Source organism: Vanessa cardui, chromosome 7, assembly GCF_905220365.1.
Source record: "Vanessa cardui chromosome 7, ilVanCard2.1, whole genome shotgun sequence".
Classification (NCBI taxonomy): Eukaryota; Metazoa; Arthropoda; class Insecta; order Lepidoptera; family Nymphalidae; genus Vanessa; species Vanessa cardui.
Genome location: NC_061129.1, coordinates 672,808 through 692,586, shown reverse-complemented (window position 1 = coordinate 692,586; position 19,779 = coordinate 672,808). Strand labels below are relative to the sequence as shown.

The window sequence follows — 19,779 nt, the reverse complement described above, 5'->3', positions numbered from 1 at the left end:
AATGAAGGTATTGTGTTAGTCTGGTCGCTTCTAAATACATATGTCATTTAATATTCAGATGAAAGTTGAAGTGTTAGAGTCATGGGTGAGCGACCTGGTGGCACAAAATACGCTGCTAGCGAGCACTATTGAGGAGCTGGAGACGGAAGTGACCACACGTCTTTTGGAGAAAAGACGTCACGCTGAGGTACGTCCATGAACATTCTCTCATTTCTGATCTCTCAGTTTTGTTCTATTTACCTAATATTGTACGATAGTGTATAATTATAATATTTTATGCAAGAAATCAATCGTGTTTCCGAAACATTTGCTTTGGTTTATCGTAATAAAATAGTCTCATTAGACAAGGGCGGGATTTATTTTTAAATCAGTTTTTTGACGTAATTAATATAACATTTAATGTTTACACATTCGTATTCATTCGAAGGACCGCTTGTTTTATTACATTTATGCGAAAAGTGAATCGAAGAGTAAAATAAAACATTCGTTTAAACGTGAAGACAAATATATTATGGAAAGATCGAAAGTATAAAACACAAGGCAGACTAAACAACGATCACAATTACAATGAAGCTGATAAGTTTATCGTTTGGACAGATAGAGCTTGAGCTTCGCGCTGAAGCGGAGACATTGCGGAGGCAATTGGTACGTAAGGATTCAGACCTTCGTGGACTGCTGGAAGTGTTGCGGCGCCTGCGCGAGTTCGATTTCTACGCCATCGACGGTATACACTTCAACGAAGTCACCGAATCTGATATATTTGGATCTCTTTTGTGGTAAGCGGCTTAATTTGAATTCTTATTTTAAAATATTTTTTTATACAGTTTAAATATTGTTCCTTTTTCAGGCAACACTCAAAGCTAGACCAAGGGGATAACAAAACAGCCAACGACCGGCAAGGATCGAAGAAGCAGAGGAAATATTATAAATTATAGTATTGTTTTGATGTGTTGCTTTTTTATTATACTTTTTGAATATTATTTATTTTTTATAAATAAAATATTATGGTTTTTAAGTTTAGTATTTTATTTTTGAAGACTTAATTACACACACATTTGTTAAATTCACGGAGGACAGTCTTTATTAATTAAATTATAAATGAGAGCATATTTTTAAAAAAATATTTTAATGTCGACATGTATATTGAAAATACAATTTTTAGGAAACCTTATTTCTCTGATAGTATCCTCATTTATACCATTATATTGTGGATGACAGATTGATTTCTTGCAAAATTAATTGAAACCGAATACATAAGCTTACAATTTATTATGATTGATTAATTGATATTCTTCTTATAACACTATAATTCTCATTTAGAATGATTTAAAAATTCCCTTAACGACTCTTACGTTACGTTACGTTACTCTACTTTAAGTATGCTATTGTTTTAGAGAGATAAGAGTAAAATGATATGCGACAAAGTAAACGAGATGAAAATTAAAAATGATTCACTGAAAAAGGAGAATTTAAGTAAAGACAGGTAATTTGATTTTTATTTAATCACATTTACCTAGTATCATTAAGTCACTGTGTTAACCGAATCAAAACTTTAGTGTTCAAAATCTTGAATAATTGTGAATGTTAACAGCAAAAAACAAAAAAGGGTAAGTATCACGAGTAAAAGTTTTGTTCACGATGTAAGTATTGTTTATTTTAAATATAATATTCGCTTCAAATTATGTTTTAGAAATAAACATCGTTTTCTATCTTATATCTCGCTCGCAGTCAGATTGAACTGAGAGACTTTTTTGACACTGCTAATCTTCCTAAAATGTTGTTAGTAGAACGACATCATAGCTGTTATTGCTCCCTCCCTAGGTTTTGAATCAGAACCACGGGTTTTGCATTCGATGATAACTTATATCGGTGTATAAAATAAAATAATTTCAAATTTTTAGGGAAATACGAAGATTAAATAAGGACTTGCAACATTACGAACAAACAGTAATGTCTCTAAGAAATGAGCTTTCCGTGAATAGTTATCGTACTCCGTTAGTATCATTTTAAATTATAGTCATTTCTTTTTTGTGAATTATTGTCTAGTTTAAAATAAAAATAAAATAAAAATATTGTCAATTTGATGGAACCAACATAATTCTACGTGTTTGGTTTTTTAGCGATATTCCAAAAAAAGATGCAGAAGTAATGGTTGATATAAGCACTCAAAATAGACAGGAGGTATGTGAAATTTTATTTTGCTTATTGGTCCAAACATATACTCTGCTACAAATTAATTAAAAAAAACGTGATGTTATTTGTTGTTAAGTACTAATTAATAACGCTTTGGTACATTACCTTTAACATAAATTGTATTTCTGTAAAACACGCCACTAGTAGGTAAATAAATATAATATTATAGATATATACATGTGGAAAGTTCGTTTTCTAACAATATTTTTACATATATATACTTAATTTGTAGCTATTTTAAACTTAATATGGCTATAGTAATGTAGATAGGGTAAAAATATGTCAGCATCATTTACTTTATCCTTCAACACGTGATATTAATATGATATGCTAGGTTCTCCCATTTTTTAGTCAATTAGTAATTGATTGGTGACAGTGTGATGACGTGGAGCCGGTGAAAGAGTCTGAGGTGGGGATTGGTGAGCATCCGGTCTACCAGGAACGCATGCAGCAGCTGGAACATAGCGCAAAGGTATTGAATATAAGAAGACCTAGGTGTACAATGAATGTAACTAAAGTTAATACATAACTTGTGGGCATGAGCATATTACTCTACTAGTAAGTACATATAGACTTATATCGATACCTAAAGGGGTTTATTGGTAATGAAAACTTCGATTACTGTGACTTAACGCTATGGTGTAGTGTGACGTCACGGTCGAGTAGCATTTGATGTACTAGGAGCGCATACATCAGCAGGAGGATAGCTTGAAATATAGTCATATTCTTTCAACAAACACGCGATGACATACTGTGACGTCACGGTCGAACAACATTCGATATACTAGGGGCGCAGCGCAACACAAAATTTGATTAAAGACTGTAAGAAATACTGCACCATATCGCACCCTAACTGTAAGCCGTTTAGGAGTTCCATCACTACATAGTATAAAGCAAAGTCGCTTTCTCTGCCCCTATATCTTTAACACTACGCAACGGATTTTAATGCGGTTTTTTGTAATAGATAGTGTGATTCAAGGGGAAGGTTTGTGTATATAATACATGAACAATATAGTAAAGAAACACTGATAATTTAAGAAATTTGCAATGTAATGTCGTAAATAAACAAATTCTGTAGTATATTTAGTATCAGTATTGCACCCGTGTGAAGCCGGGGTGTGTAGCTTGTAGTTGATTATAATATTTGACTATGACAATTACATGAACAAAACCACGTTCCGGAAGGTGATTCAAATATCCAAGTAACCCATAAATAAAAGATTCGACCGAGTATTGCTAACGTGCTCCTCAGAATTGTTCCGTTCCCTCCCGTTCCCTTAATTTGTGATGGATCCTATGCACAGAACCTTATCAAACTTTCACCAAACTACCCTTAAAGTATATCCTTTATAATGAAAAAAGAAGCATCAAAATTGTGCCAACCAATTTTGAGTTATTCACCTATTTATCGCGCACATACTTAATGCAAATTTAAGACTTATGTCGTTTTCATATGGATACCATCATCGGAAAAAAAAAATGGGACCCCACGGGAAGCACTACCTTTCAAACAAAAAAAAATGATCAAAATCATATCAGCAGGAATTTTCCCTTTTAGGTTTGATATACGTCAAAATGTTAGTTGGAGAACAGCACTATAGGTATCTATCAGCGCTACTTTTGGATATTTTTTTAAATGTATGTGTTAAATAGAACATTTCATTAGGCTTTTTATAACTTTTATATTGTTGTTTGAATTGTACACAGTTGAACAGCGATTTTAGAAGTATTCGTCATGAGAATGTGGCTCTGCGCGAGAAGCTGAGCGCAATGCAACGCGTGTGTGTGGCGCTGGACGAGCAGTGCCGCGTGGCGGCGGTGCGGGCGCAGTTCAAAGACGATGTCATACACGAGATGCGACGCCAGTTGCGATACACCAAGGCAAAAGTAAGCTGTGGCACATTCGAATTAGCATTGTGGTTTTTTGGTTTGGTAGATCGCTTCCTGTATAAGATAAGATATTTGGGTAGTTGAAAAAAAATATTGAAGCGAACTTTGACAGTATATTTTTTAAGAATCATTGCTAGCTATAAAATCTCTAAAAATAATGTTTTTTTTTTATATAATTAATTAAACTTTTTATATTTTAATTAAACTTTTTATTTATCTCTCGAATATTCTGCAAACGATTGTGGGCTGGGAGGATTTTATGGGATAAATTTTTATTTTTCAGCTCAAAGAAGTATCGGAGTCCAAGAGCCTGAATGCCCAAAAAGTTTCGCAAAATCATGAAATACAACGTAGAACGTCTGCCTCGTGCGATTCGCTATCCATAGCTTGTGTTCAACAACAACCGCGCCGAAACCGAAGGGTCAGACCAGACATGGACCCAAATAATGACTGGGATCAGAGCAGCGCCGTATGTGATGGATCGGGAGACGACGGATCCTTCAAAGCTGAATGACTTATTTAGTTCTTTGTATTAATAATTAATTGGTGATATTAAATATTATTTTTCGTAAGTTGTCTGTCAATTCGGTTGTAGTTTGTCTTGAGTTTAAATTGATGTTTTTGAAAGTCGTAAGAGTAAGTTTACAAATATATATGTGTTTGGACCAATTAATTTGATGGTATTACGTGAGTAGCAAGAATACTGATTAAATTATTGGATTCAGCCAGCAATAGCAACGTCCACGCCAAATCTGAGTCGAGATGAGAAAATGGAAATGTCTGGATATACTGATGTGTCTATCATAGAGAGAGTAAGTTGAAGCCTATTATTTTGACGTAGTTCTTTTATCTAAAACTTGCAATCAATAGTAAAACCTAAAAGTATAGAAACCAAATCAAATGGATAAAATGTTAGTTACTTACGGGCAATTTTAAATCGTCGGCGTAGAAGATTTTAATTAAATTGAAAGTAAAAATTAGATATTTTTCCCTTTTTTTTAGTCTCCGTCCCCAATTCTCATATCAGACAGTTCGTTAGGAGAACTTGATGAAGCGGGGTGTGATTGTGCTCCTTGTCCCTTCGCTATAGAGGAAAAGGTGGATGAAAGTACCAGTAAGGTGGAAAGAAGATCTTTAGAAAATGCAGGACAGTCAGATTCTAGGTGAGTTTAAACTGATTAATTGGTGTCAAAAATCAACGTCAAGTCAGCAATGGCAAAAAAATTCAGATAACCTTCCCATCGATTGGCCTATCACCCATGGCTTGACGTTAATTTCTAGGGCATCATGAGTATTTGCCTCGGTCACATAGGTCTTGTATCTCAGCAGTATTCATATAGTAGGGTGTGGCTGTAATGTTGAAGGAAAATCGAGATGGCGCTGCGATCATCAAAGTAGCCTACATATTTAAAAAGTATATGTTTTTTTCATCGAAAAGACTAGGATATGGGTTAGGGATCAATTTTATTGTAAAACTCATGCGCAATCATCATCTTTGTTGGGTATATCTCAATGACAGTAATAATTTTAATATCAGTTGTAAAATTGTCTTCAGGGAAATCGAAGATACACGCGATCGGGATGTTTCGAAGCGAGAACAGGTTAGTGATATTTGATTTATATAAAAGGAAAAGAAATTGATGATTGTCACGTTAAAGGTCTTATATTAAAGCGGGTAAAACTCTAAGAGCTATACATAGCTACTTACATATGTAACGATGTATACTAAAATCTCCGAGAAGCGCTGTCTTATGGTGTATGTTTAATATATAGTTTCTTTTTTGTAAAGATTTTTAATGAAAATTTCACCCTTCTATTAATAACAGGTAATAATATTATAATCATACATTTCGGTCCATTGATTAGAATGCGTGCATCTTAACCGACGATTACGGGTTCAAACCCAAGCAAGCACCACTGAATATTCATGTACTTAATTTGTGTTTATAATTAATCTCGTGCTCGGCGGCGAAGGAAAATTCAAAAAGTCAAATCAAATTTCTTAAACATTCTGCCACATGTATATTAAACCAACCTGCATTGGAACAGCATGGTTGAATATGTTCCGAACCTTCGTCTCAAAGGAGAGGAGGCCTTATCCCAGCCGTGGGAAATTTACAGGCTGTTGTTGTTATATGTTGTAAGCTTATATCTCTAAATGCCGTTAGTAATTCGAAACACTTTATTCTGACGTCTCATAATTACAGGTCTAGAGATACGCAAAATTATTACAAGTAATTATTTTTCGAACTAAGTATAATATGAGAGCAAAGTATTGTTATTTCTGTAGAGGAAAGATCGTGATTAAAGATACTTGTGACTTCTCGGAGGACAGTTGTTTTTATAGTAAAGCGTATCGGTTTGCTGGTGGCCGACACTAATCCCAGATGGGGCACCGTTTCTTTGAAATTTGATCTATTTTTTAAAAGATTGTAACGAAATTTCCAGTCCATATATTTGTATAACACTAAAAGTATCTAGTGGCTTTGCTTTGTTACATTAACAGTTCTCGACAGAATTATGAATTTTTTAGAACAATTATTAATTACTTGCTTAGGACATTTATTTTTTATTATTTAGTTAAGCTGACGGGCGAATGGGCCTTGTGATAATAAGTGATCACCCCTGCTTATAGACATTGACGCAGCAAGAAATATTAATCAGCCCATATATTACCAATATAACAACAACCTTGGGAATTATATATACTGTAGATGTTATGACTCTTGTGCTTGCAGTTACATTGGTGCCAATTGGTTTATGATTCGGATTAATTAATAAATGAAAAAAATATGTTTGTTTTACACAATTCTAGTCATAAAAATGAAAAGATCTACGAAAACCAGGAATGTTTAAAAATATGAGGTCGTAAATAATCTTTAACGCGTCCGAATTCAGATGCTAATGGTCTCGTGTGACGAAACGGCGGCGTCGCGCGGAAGCGCTTTGTAGCTGACGAAGTAGATACCGTGGCGCGGTATCCGCTTGTTTCGAAATTACATTTCTCATCAAGATACGAAGATTATAATTCTTGATAATACCATCTGTTTTATACACGTGGAACGTATGACAGCATAAAATAATATTATCTGAAACTTATTACTTATTTTAAATATACTATTAGATTGAGGTGCTAGATACTATTAAAGATAAATTGTTAATCTCGTCCATCCACTAGATAACTATGAGATCAAAGACATCCCTTCTGCCTACCGGGGCTTATGCTAGTTATTTATTCTAAAAATACAGATTTTTAGTAAAAAGCATTGCAAGACGTGCTCGATGGATGGGTCTATTTAATTTTGTCCCATGATATTTACTGGTTATAAAAAATAAATATCAACAGTGCTACGAGCGTTTTGACAACACACTGTATAAAACCCTCGTCCTAGGCTCCTCGAGCAACTGGGACAGAGGCGCTTCCGCCACCAACGCTTCCAAAATTACAATTTACGCTGCGCTAAATATACATACTGGCGGCGCTCCATCGCACCCCCAGTGCGGAGTTGCATCTCGTGCGCTGCGTTGCACCGCGTCCTCGTATTGAAGCGAGGCTTATTTATCACCTGCGGTGTTATTATTGTTTTCTGAAGTTATATAGATTGTTTGGTCTCAGTTATTATTAGTTCTTCCTAATGAGAGACGTGAAGTTGTCCAGAATCGGAATATTAATCTTATTTTACTCTGTACTCAAACAATATTTTGGCTTTGTGATATTTATCTTATAAATTGTCATAGTCGTCTGGAACTCTATAAATTATAAAACAATTCAATTATATTTGTATGACTTTTTTTGATAATTCAATTTTTAGTAATAAAAGTGTTTTTTTTTTTAATAAATTTGGATTCAGTGTTTGTGTTATTGTTTGTTCTGCTTGACTGTTGTGTCACTGAATGTGATTGAATATTGTTTCACGATGATGTTCAACGGACTCATGATGTACGGGGATTCAGATACGAGTGATTTTACAAAAGTGAGTCCTCGTGATATATTTACATTATTTTAGTTTGAAAATGTATAAGTTATGATGATAATTTTTAAGTTAGATTAGTAAATTTTACAGGACAGGTTCGCTATCTTTTCTTTACTTTCACAGTCCGGAAAGCATTTTGCTATTCCTATCCTAACGATGGATTTGTTTGTCACTAATATGACAGGCTGTTAAATAACAGAAATTGAGAGGACATCAGTATTATGAAGTGGTCACCACCGCCCACAGATAATGGCGCTATCGCGTAAGAAATATTGCCCATGCCTTACATCGTCAATGTGCCGCCAATTTTGGGAATCAAAGTGTTATTTATGTCCCTTGTGGCTGTAGTTACCTGGCTAACTCAACCATCAAACAGAAACACAAAAGTACTGGATACTGCTGTTTGGTGGTAAAATATCTGATGAGTGGGTGGTATCAACCCAGACGGACTTTACTTACGCCACTTCATTGACGGATGGATAGACACAAGGGCTTTGTGCTAGACAATGTAATAAAATATGGTTTTTCCAAGATAACGGATGTAAAATCAATCGACTCAGCCTTTGTCATAATTATTCATTAATTATGCTCCAATTTATAAAATCTAACTTAATATATATAATTCATATTAAACGAATAATCTATTGATTAACAAAAGGAAAGATTTTTTGGTTTGTCCCAAAGCTCTAAGAATCTATGTTTAGGCCAGTAACATTTTTTACTTAGTTTGGAGTTAAATGAAGATGCGTGTAGCCCAAGAATTATCATAGTAGCGTGCAAATGGAGTCGCCTATGTCCAGCAGTGGACAAACATGGGCTGTTGATTGATTGATTGATTAGAGTGAAATGGCCATACTTCATTAACTTGACATTGGAATTGGGTATTGGACTTAGTCGGTTTTAATTCATAAATTTTGAATCAAATCTCACATTTTTTGAACTTTGAAGTTAAGGATATAAAAATATATACGTTTAAAGGAAACCATGTCACTTTTGAGATTTATTTTCAGGAGAGTATAGCCAGCAGCGTCGAGTCCGCTGCGAGCGATGCGGCGCGCACGCGTTCCCTCGAAAACAAGTTGATGGCGACCATGCTAATAGTAGGTGGATTATTTATAAACTACTGTGTATCGCGAGGGTCGTTATCTACCCTTCCATACGATGCTTCTGATCGTTTCATTAATGAAGCGTTTGTTAGTATATGCGGACTTATAAATAGTTTTAGTTAGTAAATCTATATTGGGGAGGGATAAAGATAGATCAAAAGGGAGAAAGTGTATTGGCGATATAGTTTTAACAGGTAGGCGATACGTGTACAATGGTATGTTCATATGGCATATACCAATTAAAGGAGAAAATAAAAACTATAGTTTGTTTTACACATTCCAAGCAATTTAATAATAACACAAATTAACTAATACTTATAAGTACTTTTAACATCATCAACATTACATCCAAGTAAGATTTTGCAAGTAATTATTACTTTGCATAATTATTTTAAGCATAAAGCTACCACTGGTTCGTAGACTACAAGACTGTTCCACTTCACTACTTATATCACCCTTAACTTTACTTCTAGAGTTTAGATAACAAACTCAGCTCAAACTTAAATTTCTTTATTCAGTATGGAAGGATTATATTTACTTATTGGTTGTCAAATTAAACACTAACCTGAAAACACCCTGACCTGATAAGAACCGACGAAAGAAACTCAGCGGGTCAACAATTTAGACATTCAACTCAAAATCTAAATCAAAATAAACTTTATTAAAGTGGGCTTTTACAAGCACTTTTGAATCGTCATTTAACAATTAAGTGAAGCTGACGATGTTTTCCAAGATCGACCAATGGTATCGCTTTAATTGTCAAACTTAATTGTTGTTGTTTATTTTTAAACCTACATGGATTGACTCGCGGCTACCCGCTTTGTTGACAGTTCAGAACATCCGTCAGTTGTAGCTATATCTGGATAGAGTGGATGTGCTTTGTCATTTTAACTGTCCCTCTGTATTTAGTATAGATTTTTTTTAATTTTTATTCGAAGCTTCATTAACATACTAGTTGTCTGTTTCTACTTCGTCCGGTAGAGAAAGAACTGTGTTTATTTTCCGATCACCCATTCAAATATAAACAAAACGTTGTCGTTGAGTGTAGAATGCCTACTTTTTATTCTTGAGTTTGATAGCTTATATTAGCTTAAGTTTGTGACATAGAGCTTGATATGTTAAATGTATGAAATAAGTATATTCTATTAAACAGCTCAAGAACAAGGAAGAGACGATACGTGTGCAGGCTGAGAGCCTGTCGCTGGCGGAAGCTCGCATAGCTGACCTGAACTCCAAGCGTCACCAGTCCGCCAGCAAACTGCATCAAGCTCAACAAACGAATCCTGTACGTAAGCAATAATCATAAAAGTGAAAAAAAAACTTTATCAAGTGTAGGTAACCTTTCCTCGTAGTAAATTATTTTGGACTAGTATATACAACAACAAAATAACGGCCTGTAAATTTCCCACTGCTGGGCTAAGGCCTACACGCCTAGGAGAAGGTTCGGAGCATATTCCACAACGCTGCTCCATCGCGATTTGGTGGATTTACATGTGGTAGAATATCGTGGAAATAAGACACATGCAGGTTTTCTCGCGATGTTTTCCTTCACCGCCGAGCACGAGATGAATTATAAGCATTTGAAAATTCAGTGGTACTTGCCTGGGTTTGAACCCGCATTCATCGGTTAAGATGTACGCGGTCTAACCTCTGGGCCATCTCGGCTCACCAGTATATATTGTCCCACTAATGAATATAACAATATTTTTAGTATATCATACGTGTAGAAAGGTTTTTATATATTTTTCTATTATCACTGTAATACCTATTTTAACACTTAAGCCGATAAATTGTGAGCTTAAAAATACTACTCGTAGATATCACAGCAACTCTTTTTATACAAAAAAAAAATATTAATAATAATAAAAGCAAATATAAGTGTAGACACAAGTATTTGGAGTGAACATAAATTTACAAAAAATACATTTTATATATTAAATATCATACTTGTTGTAAGCCGTTAAGTTTCAAGTCTATTTGCAGAAAATATGCGTCTTCATCCCGTCCTAAAAATATAAACCTTTTAACGCCGCCGTGTAAAAAAGAAATAAAAGTTGATTTGTGTGTCTGTGTATCTGTTACAGATAAAACAAAACTTTTGGCGTTTATTGTGTTTGTAGGTAATTATGCTACCGTCTAAATCTATATTGTCTCTCAAGTACCATAGACGTTATAATATTGTTAGAACTGCCAAGTATAAAAATAATCTGTTTCAGCTCAGTATTGCACATGTACATGTAGTATGAGCACTGAAATTTAATCATTATTATTTTTATATTAGCGTAAAATACCCTAATATAAAAATTTTATATTTATAGCGTAAAATCCAACCGAAATATATCGAAGCTATCCAGTAGTTAAATTCACCAATCAATAAGTTTAAATCACTTTTGAAACTTCATGTGCTTAATTTTTGTGTATAGTTCGTCTCGGAGTTTTATGTAAAGTAGGTAGGCGACCTGGAAAACGGGGCACCAAAACGTAACTGATCACTTTTCACATTGGCACTGATACATTATTTATTATCTTACATCACCATTGGGAACCAACTTTGGGAACTAAGATATTCTTTCCCTTTTACTTTAAATTACACTGAATTGCTTACAGTTGCCACTGAAAAATAACAATATAAAGTATTGTTGTTTGACGGTTATATGACTCAAGATTGGGTGAAACCTACTTAAACAGACTTAATCAAGGCCGTTCCACCGTGCAGATTCACTATTCGGTGAAGATAAATATCACGAACTGCGTGTCAAATGAAAATCAATCCATTTTTGTATAATGAAGGACATTCTCTTGAACTAGAGATATACTACTAAGTAGAATATACAGAACTTTACGCCTAAAGAAATATTACTTCTTTTTCATAATTAATAATGATATAGTTATTTATAACAGTTGAATATGATGCGGACTTCAGCTGATGGTACCCATGTGGAGATGGCTGACGTATCAATAATGGCAGCGGTGAGTTATCTTTACTAGTTTTTTTTACAATTAAGACAAATTTTGAGGGTATAGACTAGGTCCAAAAATTGTATTTGTAAATGCCAAATATTTATTTTGATTTTGAAGGGTTATGAGTCCGTTTCTTTTTTTAATGTAATTGTTAATATCATTCCATTGTAATGGAAAAAATTATGTAGAAAACTAGAAAAGGGGAAACCTTTGCAGATATTAATTGGTCTTAGACATATACTAATGGAGAGATCTTCGATCGATTCGATCTTCGATCTTCAATCTACGTCCCAATAACGAAACTGAACTGTTACACTATTTATAAACACCGTACGGGTCATTCTTTGTTGCTCGAGCGTTTCTTTGATATCCTGTGATATTATGTTATCCTAGTACCAAGTAGAACATTGTCTTAACTTTTTTTTTACAAAGGTACAATTTTTTTTGCGATTAATAATATTTTATGATATATGAAATACTACCTTCAAATAGCGTTTTAGGGGTTTGGTCATGTGTTAGGCAAAAAAAGTAGCCTATGTCTTTTCTTTGAGTTCAAATTTGCTTCGTTTGCACATATTTCATCAAATTTGGTCAGCTATTATGCAGTGTAAGAGCGACAGGCTGACAGATTTACTTTGACTATTAGGATATTAGTTTAGATATATTTATTTATAAGCATTATTGAACCTTTTCATAATGTAAAACCACAATCGTTTTACAACGATTTTACCAATAAGAACTAAAAAGAAATAAAATACACAGTTCACTTCATGGAATTAAATTTATTTATATTTATATCCTGCAATATTAATCAACAAATACTTATATTGTGTAATGGAATAAATATTTGCTAAACTTTGTATTATAATAAATATGATTTTGCAAATTCAGCAAGTTTTCGACTATTATATAATATTCTTAAATAATTATAAAATATACATTTAATAAGTCTATTATTTACTTTTTTGTTTCTATATTTATTGCCTATTCTATCAAATTGACCTATGTTATTATGAATAACATAAAATTGTTGTAAACGTGTTGTGACGCAACTGTAACCTACTTCTTTAAAAACATCCCGATGGAAGTTTCGGGTTCAAGATTATTAATAGATCGAGCTGTTCTTTTAGCAGAGTGGAAACAATATCAATATCTATAGCGTAAATTAATTATGCCTTAAATTATGAAAATAACAAAAATGTATTAATTGAGCTGTAACAACATCAGTAGGTATTCTACATACCTATCTGCTCAGACCACAATATAAATAGGTATTAGGTACTATTCCAATGGTATAAGAAAAAAATACATAAACCTTCGATTTACATATTTCATGCCATTTGTATGTGCACTATTAAGAGTTTATGATTTATATATCTTTATTCATAACACTATTGCACTAAGTATAGTAGGACACAAATTAGATGTAGCATCGGAAAATGCAATGGAATGAAAATAAAACCGATTACTGCCGATTTACACAGCCAATAGAAATAGCTCCCTATCGCGCCATTCGACGCTATTCGTCGCTATAGATTCACGCGTCAGAGAAAGCAAATGTATGTAAATCCACGCGTCAAATTGACGAATATATTAGGTCATATGATATTACAAGTTATTACGTTTGTGCAAAGATCATATTCGGATGAGAATTAAATATTGATAATTTGGGATAGCGTACTCAATTCGGATGCGATCAGTTTTACGAATTTTGCCGATGCGACATCTAAGTTGTGTTGTAGGTACTATACTTATCTCCACTTTAATCTTAATTTGAAAATTCCGATCACAGTTTTGTCGACTTCAAAAATGCCATTTAATCACAAATCCATGGTGAATCATAGATTAATTTGCGTTCATTTTCTTTTAAATGTTGTTTATTTGACATTTCTCCTATTATGGTTGGAATAGAGTACTTCAGAATTAGCTTTATTATTTAATTTTTCTTTCATACAGGTAAAGCAAGCACATTTAATTTATTTCGCATTTGTTGTAAATAAAATGTACCTATAACAATGCAATATTATAAATACCTATGACATATAAGAGAAGATCTTTAAATATTCTTATTGTTTCCGATAAAATATAAAATTATTTCTATGTTCAAGAAACACTATCAGATATGTAGTGAAAGATTAATTTCGGCTTTAATAGATCGATAGTAAAGAATTAAAAGAATGTTTCGTTTATTTTTTTCGCGTGTGTTTTGTACTTATAAAGTTGTTTAATGGGCGTTATAGGATTCGAATATCGTGAACACGCTCAGAGACAATTTGTCCGTGATCGAGGAGTTCTACAGGGAATGCTTTTATGAAGTGAGTATGAGTTTAATATTGCTTTTTATCATGAACTAGGACATGACATGCTGCGCCGACCCCAAATAATATCGAGATAACGGCAGGAGGATGATGATGATCATGAACTAGGATAGTATTATTTTGAAAGTGATAATTCAAAACAAAACTGGTACTATCAGTATTTTTTTCGGAGAAAATAACATAAAAATTGGGTCAGCCTGCTTGTTACTTTAATGATAGTTTGAAGGTAACAAAGAAAACATATAGTTCTCCTAAACAATAAATAACAATGTTGATATATTATATTTGTTTTTTATGTTGTTCTCAACTTTAGACCTTACTCCTCTGATTTTAAGTTGATCAAATTCACAAGCGAACTAAAATGAAATAATTTCGCGGTAATAAAACCTTTTTAAGTAAGTGTACGTAACGTGCCTGAGCAAGGGCATACTATTTGTGTAAGGTCTAAAGTTAACATTTAAAATTTTCACGATATTTAATTTTAACTTACTAAATGTAATAAAGCTAATTTGTATTTAAATCAGACAGCAAAACAGGAAGAGCTGATAACAATGCTGCGGAGGTCTTACTTGGATATGAAGCTGGTGGAGCGTCAAAAATCTGACCAGATAGATTTCCTGCAGAACACGTTGAAGTCACAAAAGAGTTCGATTGAGCGTTACGAGGTAATTGACTGCTTTATTTTATGAACGTCACGTGCTTATCACGATATATGGAACTGATAATGTTAGCAACACTAGGTTATAATACGCGCGAATAGTATGGAACCATATCTAAGTAATTAAAAATGAAGGTTCTCGAGCGATAGAGCGTTAGCAAAGAAGTTAAAAACAACAAAATTCAGACATTGACAAATTTAATTTTGTTAAAAAAAATGCAATAAAATTAAGAGTTTAAAGTTTAAGAGACAAAACATAATTCGTCCCTTCATCTCACGATTTTCAATCGGAGTTTGCTGACGTTATCACTGCCGGAGAACCGCGAGTGTTTCAATTCTAAAAGGTTGCATCTTATTCTGATCGCGCGCTTTAGTAGATTTTTCTTGTAACTACGTCTGAATTGAGCTGGCTCTGATTTGATATCAAGAATATTTGAAGGTTTTGCGGAAGAAAGCAAAAGTTCCACCAAGTTTATGAAAACAATTTACACGATTAAAAATTTTTGGTTTCAGGACATTGCAATGGAAGTGGAAAATTTGAAAACGGAAATATCGAATTTTCTAAACAACTCGACGAACAATGACTCGGTAAAAGTAGCACGACTAATGCTTTGTGTGATCTACTAACAACAGAAAAAATAGAATATAGAATAAACAGAAAAAAATAAGGCTTAGTTTTTCCGTCAATTTAGATGATTTTAAGGTTGTGTAATAAATGATGGATCACTTTTAACTACAGATCCCCTTTCTATCCTTTTAGAATCTTTCAAGTCAAAATTAAAGATTAACTAGTCTTGATCCTTGGTTTGATCTTCAAGACACTTTATTAAGTTACTCTCAATGTCTGATGCCAACCAAACAAACACGAAGGAAAAGAGTTCAAGTAGACTGATTACGAAAGAATTAGATATTAACAATGTTCTGTTTCCCTTAGTTCTATATCAGCTACTGATAAATCGTGTAAAGTCATACTGACCCGAACTCGATATACGAATTGCAGCTCTATAAGTTAGCAATTAAAAGGTCTAAGTAATAGAAAGGTTTCTTGCATGATATGAATTGTTATCGGATAGTGACATGAATTTGTAAAACATAATTGAAAATTTGGAGACCGCTACCATTATACTTTAAGAAGAAAATAAAATCCATCACAGACTAGATACTATAACTGCTATTGAAGTGATCCAATAAATATGATTTAAAATAGTTATACAAATTTATATATAATGCAATGGTTTTTATTGTTACTATAATAAGTGTGATAATACGAAACCGACCCGAATGAAGATTCTCAAATGTTTTTAACAAAATAGAAGAAAAATCAATTACACATATAAGTAACCAAGAATTTTCAATATTGTAGTTTCGAGTTGATATCAAGTATATAGTAATAAATGTTTCTACTATCAAAATGAGACGTAGTTTGATTCCGGGCAGGGCGTGTGGGGCTGCGAGCCGGTGGCCGAGCTGCGCGACATCGCGCGCCAGCTGCGTCGCCTGCGGGACCTGCTGCGGGTAGCGCCTTGCGTATATCCCTAACATTAGCTTAATGGCATGCTGTGTCTGATATAATTACTGATGTTTTATGATACTTAACTTAAACAGACTTATAACAGTCGAGGAGGTACAATGAGTGTTTTGCAAGTACGTATGAAATAAACCCAACGCTTTTATAAGAATTAAATTAAATGTCAAGTTATTTGGTCGGTTTGTTCTGCATGAAAGTATATCGTTACTTTTTTCACCAATTAAATCGTACTTAATTTTTAATCGTTATAAGTAAATAAAAAGAACAAAACCCTATAGTGAGCGTAAGGTGTCTCAAAAGAAATTTTATATTTATTTAGCTTACTGCGTGAGCGCAACGTATCCGAGGGGCGCGGGGTTTATGTCAATCGGTAGCCTGGCTCTTGGGAATTCAATCGCTATGGAGCGTTTCTCGGGAGCAGACCGCGCGTTGTGCGTGCGAGAGTTTTACAAAAACGGTGATTCGGCGATTGTAGCGCGTAGAAAATTCTGCAGTATTCGAGGTTTTCGCCACTTAAATGATGCGCCAAGCATTCCTCTCATTCGACATTGGGTTAAAAAGTTTGAAGAGACCGGTAAAACGCTAGATAAATCAAAATCCGGGCGACCTAGGTCATCAAGAACGGTAGAAAACGTGGAGAATGTTAATCAGTCTGTTAGTGACGACCCGAACCTTTCAATTCGGAATCGCGCATGTGCTTTAAATGTGCATAGATCATCATTACATCGCATCATGCACAAAGACCTAAAGCTGCACCCCTACAAAATTCAATTGGTGCAAGAATTAAATCCCGAAGATGCCAGTCAGAGGCTTCATTTCGTAAATCAGATGATTGAGCGATTTTCAACGTTTACCAACATTTTGTTTTCGGATGAAGCTCATTTTCATCTTAATGGCCACGTAAATAAGCAGAACTGCCGCTACTGGAGTGCAACGAATCCAAAACGCAAACATCAGAAACCCCTACATTCGCCTAAAGTGACCGTATGGGCTGCGATGTCGGCGCGAGGAATTATCGGCCCTTAATTTTTTGAAGACGAAAGGGGGCGTGCAGTTACAGTGAATTCAGAGCGTTATGTGGAGATGTTAGACAACTTCGTGGTACTGAACTGCAAAACTTTCCTGGCTATAACCAAAGAACATGGTTCCAACAGGATGGAGCAACTTCACACACGTCCAATATGTCTCTGCATCGTGTTCGTGAAATTTTCTCAGGCAAATTGATCTCCCGGAGAGGTGACATAAATTGGCCTCCACGCAGTCCAGATTTAACCCCTATGGACTTTTTCTTATGGGGTTATCTTAAATCTAAAGTTTACGCCAATAAACCGACTTCACTGGCCCATTTGAAAGAAAATATCCGTCACGAAATGGCAGCCATCCCTAAATCCACCTGCCGAGCCGTCATAAGTAATTTTACTGTTCGATTAAATGAGTGCCGAGAACGCGAGGATCTACATTTAGACGATATCATTTTTAAGAAATAAATCCCCAAAAAGTGTATTTCAATAATTAATAAACACTTTTTCTATATACGGCTTACTTTTTTTTTTAATCGATCCACTAAATATAAAATTTCTTTTGAGGCATCTTGTACATACTCTTCTCAGATGGACTCACTTATTCATAGCATTGTATAATTTAGAAAATCACCAAAAACTTAAAACTATCGAAATTAACGATTAATATCAAATTAAGAATTTAAAAAAAAGACATGTGCTGCATGAACAGCAACTAATGTTAACTCGCTAATTTTTTCATCTATGGAAATTTTAATTAGAGATTATTTTTTTTAATAAATATACTATATAAGTAAGCTTTATTTTTGCTAATAATAAATGTAACATATGTTTGGGTTTCAATGTAGAGCAGACTTCATTATGACATTATTAAGACTATATTTGTAAATTATATTGATTTGACGTTTTGTTATAAATTAGATCTTATATTAAAATAACAATGACCAGGCATGTGTGTACCTTAACTCCTTTTTAAGCGATGTAATAAATGGATGGCAAAGCTTATTAACATATTATTTTTACTTTTCTTATATCATACATATACGAATGAAATGCAGTCTGGAAAATGGTAGACTTGAAGAAGTGCTTACAACTGGCCGTGCACATTGATGCTGTTAGAATCCTCATCTGGGAACTGAGATGTCTAATTCCTATTGCATGTAGTTACATTCATTCGTCCTTCAAATCGAAACATAACAATACATACTAATTAATAATTATTGCCGTTTGGCTTTAAAATGTATGATGAATGGGACCTATACCCAGACTTGGTTAGTGATGGGGCTTGCACAAAGCCCTACCACTGATCTAATCAAGTATTTCCTTTGAATAATATTCATAATATTGTATTTCAGACCGATTGCATTTGTGGATTGGGCGAGGAAAATGACGAATTGAAACGAAGAAACGAATCAATGGAGGTAACTTGTTACCAAATTATATTATTCAAACGTATTGTTTTTTTTTATGGTATAGGTTGGCGGACGAGCAGATGGGCCACCTGATGGTAAGTGGTCACTATCGCCCATAGACAATGACGCTGTAATAAATATTAACTATTCCTTATAACGTCAATGTGCCACGAACCTCGGGAACTAAGATGTTATGTCCCTTGTGCCTGTAGTTACACTGGCTCACTCACCCTTAAAACCGGAACACAACAATACTGGGTACTGTTATTTGGCGGTAGAATAATTGATGAGTGGGTAGTACCTACCCAGACGGGCTTGCACAAAGCCACCAAGTAAAGTGGTTAAGGTTGTCCTGATTTTAATGTGTGAGTTTCACAAACACACTTGTATTATCTTTGTCTGTCTTCATTATATTAATTGTTTTCTATTTCTCTCTTCATAAAAATTATGTAAATGCTCAATGCCTTTAGCTATTCGATACTGGAAGGTTATTTATGTAGTGACGTCACATCTCAAATAATGATCTTTGATCATACGAATTGTGAAAGTACGTTATAGATACAGATAGGAGAGTTGCGGCAACGAGTGCGCGATTTGGAAGCCGCGCTGGAAGATAAGACGAGCATGGACCAGCAGTACTCAAAGCAGATTGAAGAAAAAGAGAACGAGGTATTGACTTTAAATTCATTACATTTATATTTTTTACTTTTTAAAGGTTGT

At 34.1% G+C, this 19,779-nt stretch overlaps 3 protein-coding genes across 3 annotated transcripts; all 3 read left to right on the top strand.

The window, feature by feature from the left end:
* The first annotated feature begins 47 nt into the window (after nucleotides 1-47).
* On the top strand, nucleotides 48-935 carry LOC124530909. Its single transcript, XM_047105276.1, has 3 exons — nucleotides 48-187; nucleotides 598-776; nucleotides 848-935. The coding sequence occupies exons 1-3, from the start codon at nucleotides 59-61 to the stop codon at nucleotides 933-935; spliced, it is 396 nt and encodes a 131-aa protein (XP_046961232.1). The 5' UTR covers nucleotides 48-58.
* Nucleotides 936-3,914: 2,979 nt separating this feature from the next.
* Nucleotides 3,915-4,858, top strand: LOC124531183. Its single transcript, XM_047105670.1, has 2 exons — nucleotides 3,915-4,080; nucleotides 4,367-4,858. The coding sequence occupies exons 1-2, from the start codon at nucleotides 3,964-3,966 to the stop codon at nucleotides 4,595-4,597; spliced, it is 348 nt and encodes a 115-aa protein (XP_046961626.1). The 5' UTR covers nucleotides 3,915-3,963; the 3' UTR covers nucleotides 4,598-4,858.
* A 1-nt stretch (nucleotide 4,859) lies between these two features.
* On the top strand, nucleotides 4,860-19,559 carry LOC124530907. Its single transcript, XM_047105275.1, has 12 exons — nucleotides 4,860-4,895; nucleotides 5,086-5,246; nucleotides 5,639-5,684; nucleotides 9,068-9,157; nucleotides 10,317-10,448; nucleotides 12,065-12,133; nucleotides 14,365-14,439; nucleotides 14,967-15,107; nucleotides 15,614-15,688; nucleotides 16,538-16,615; nucleotides 19,003-19,068; nucleotides 19,530-19,559. Exons 1-12 carry the CDS (start codon nucleotides 4,860-4,862, stop codon nucleotides 19,557-19,559), a joined length of 999 nt encoding a protein of 332 aa, XP_046961231.1.
* Nucleotides 19,560-19,779: the final 220 nt, after the last annotated feature.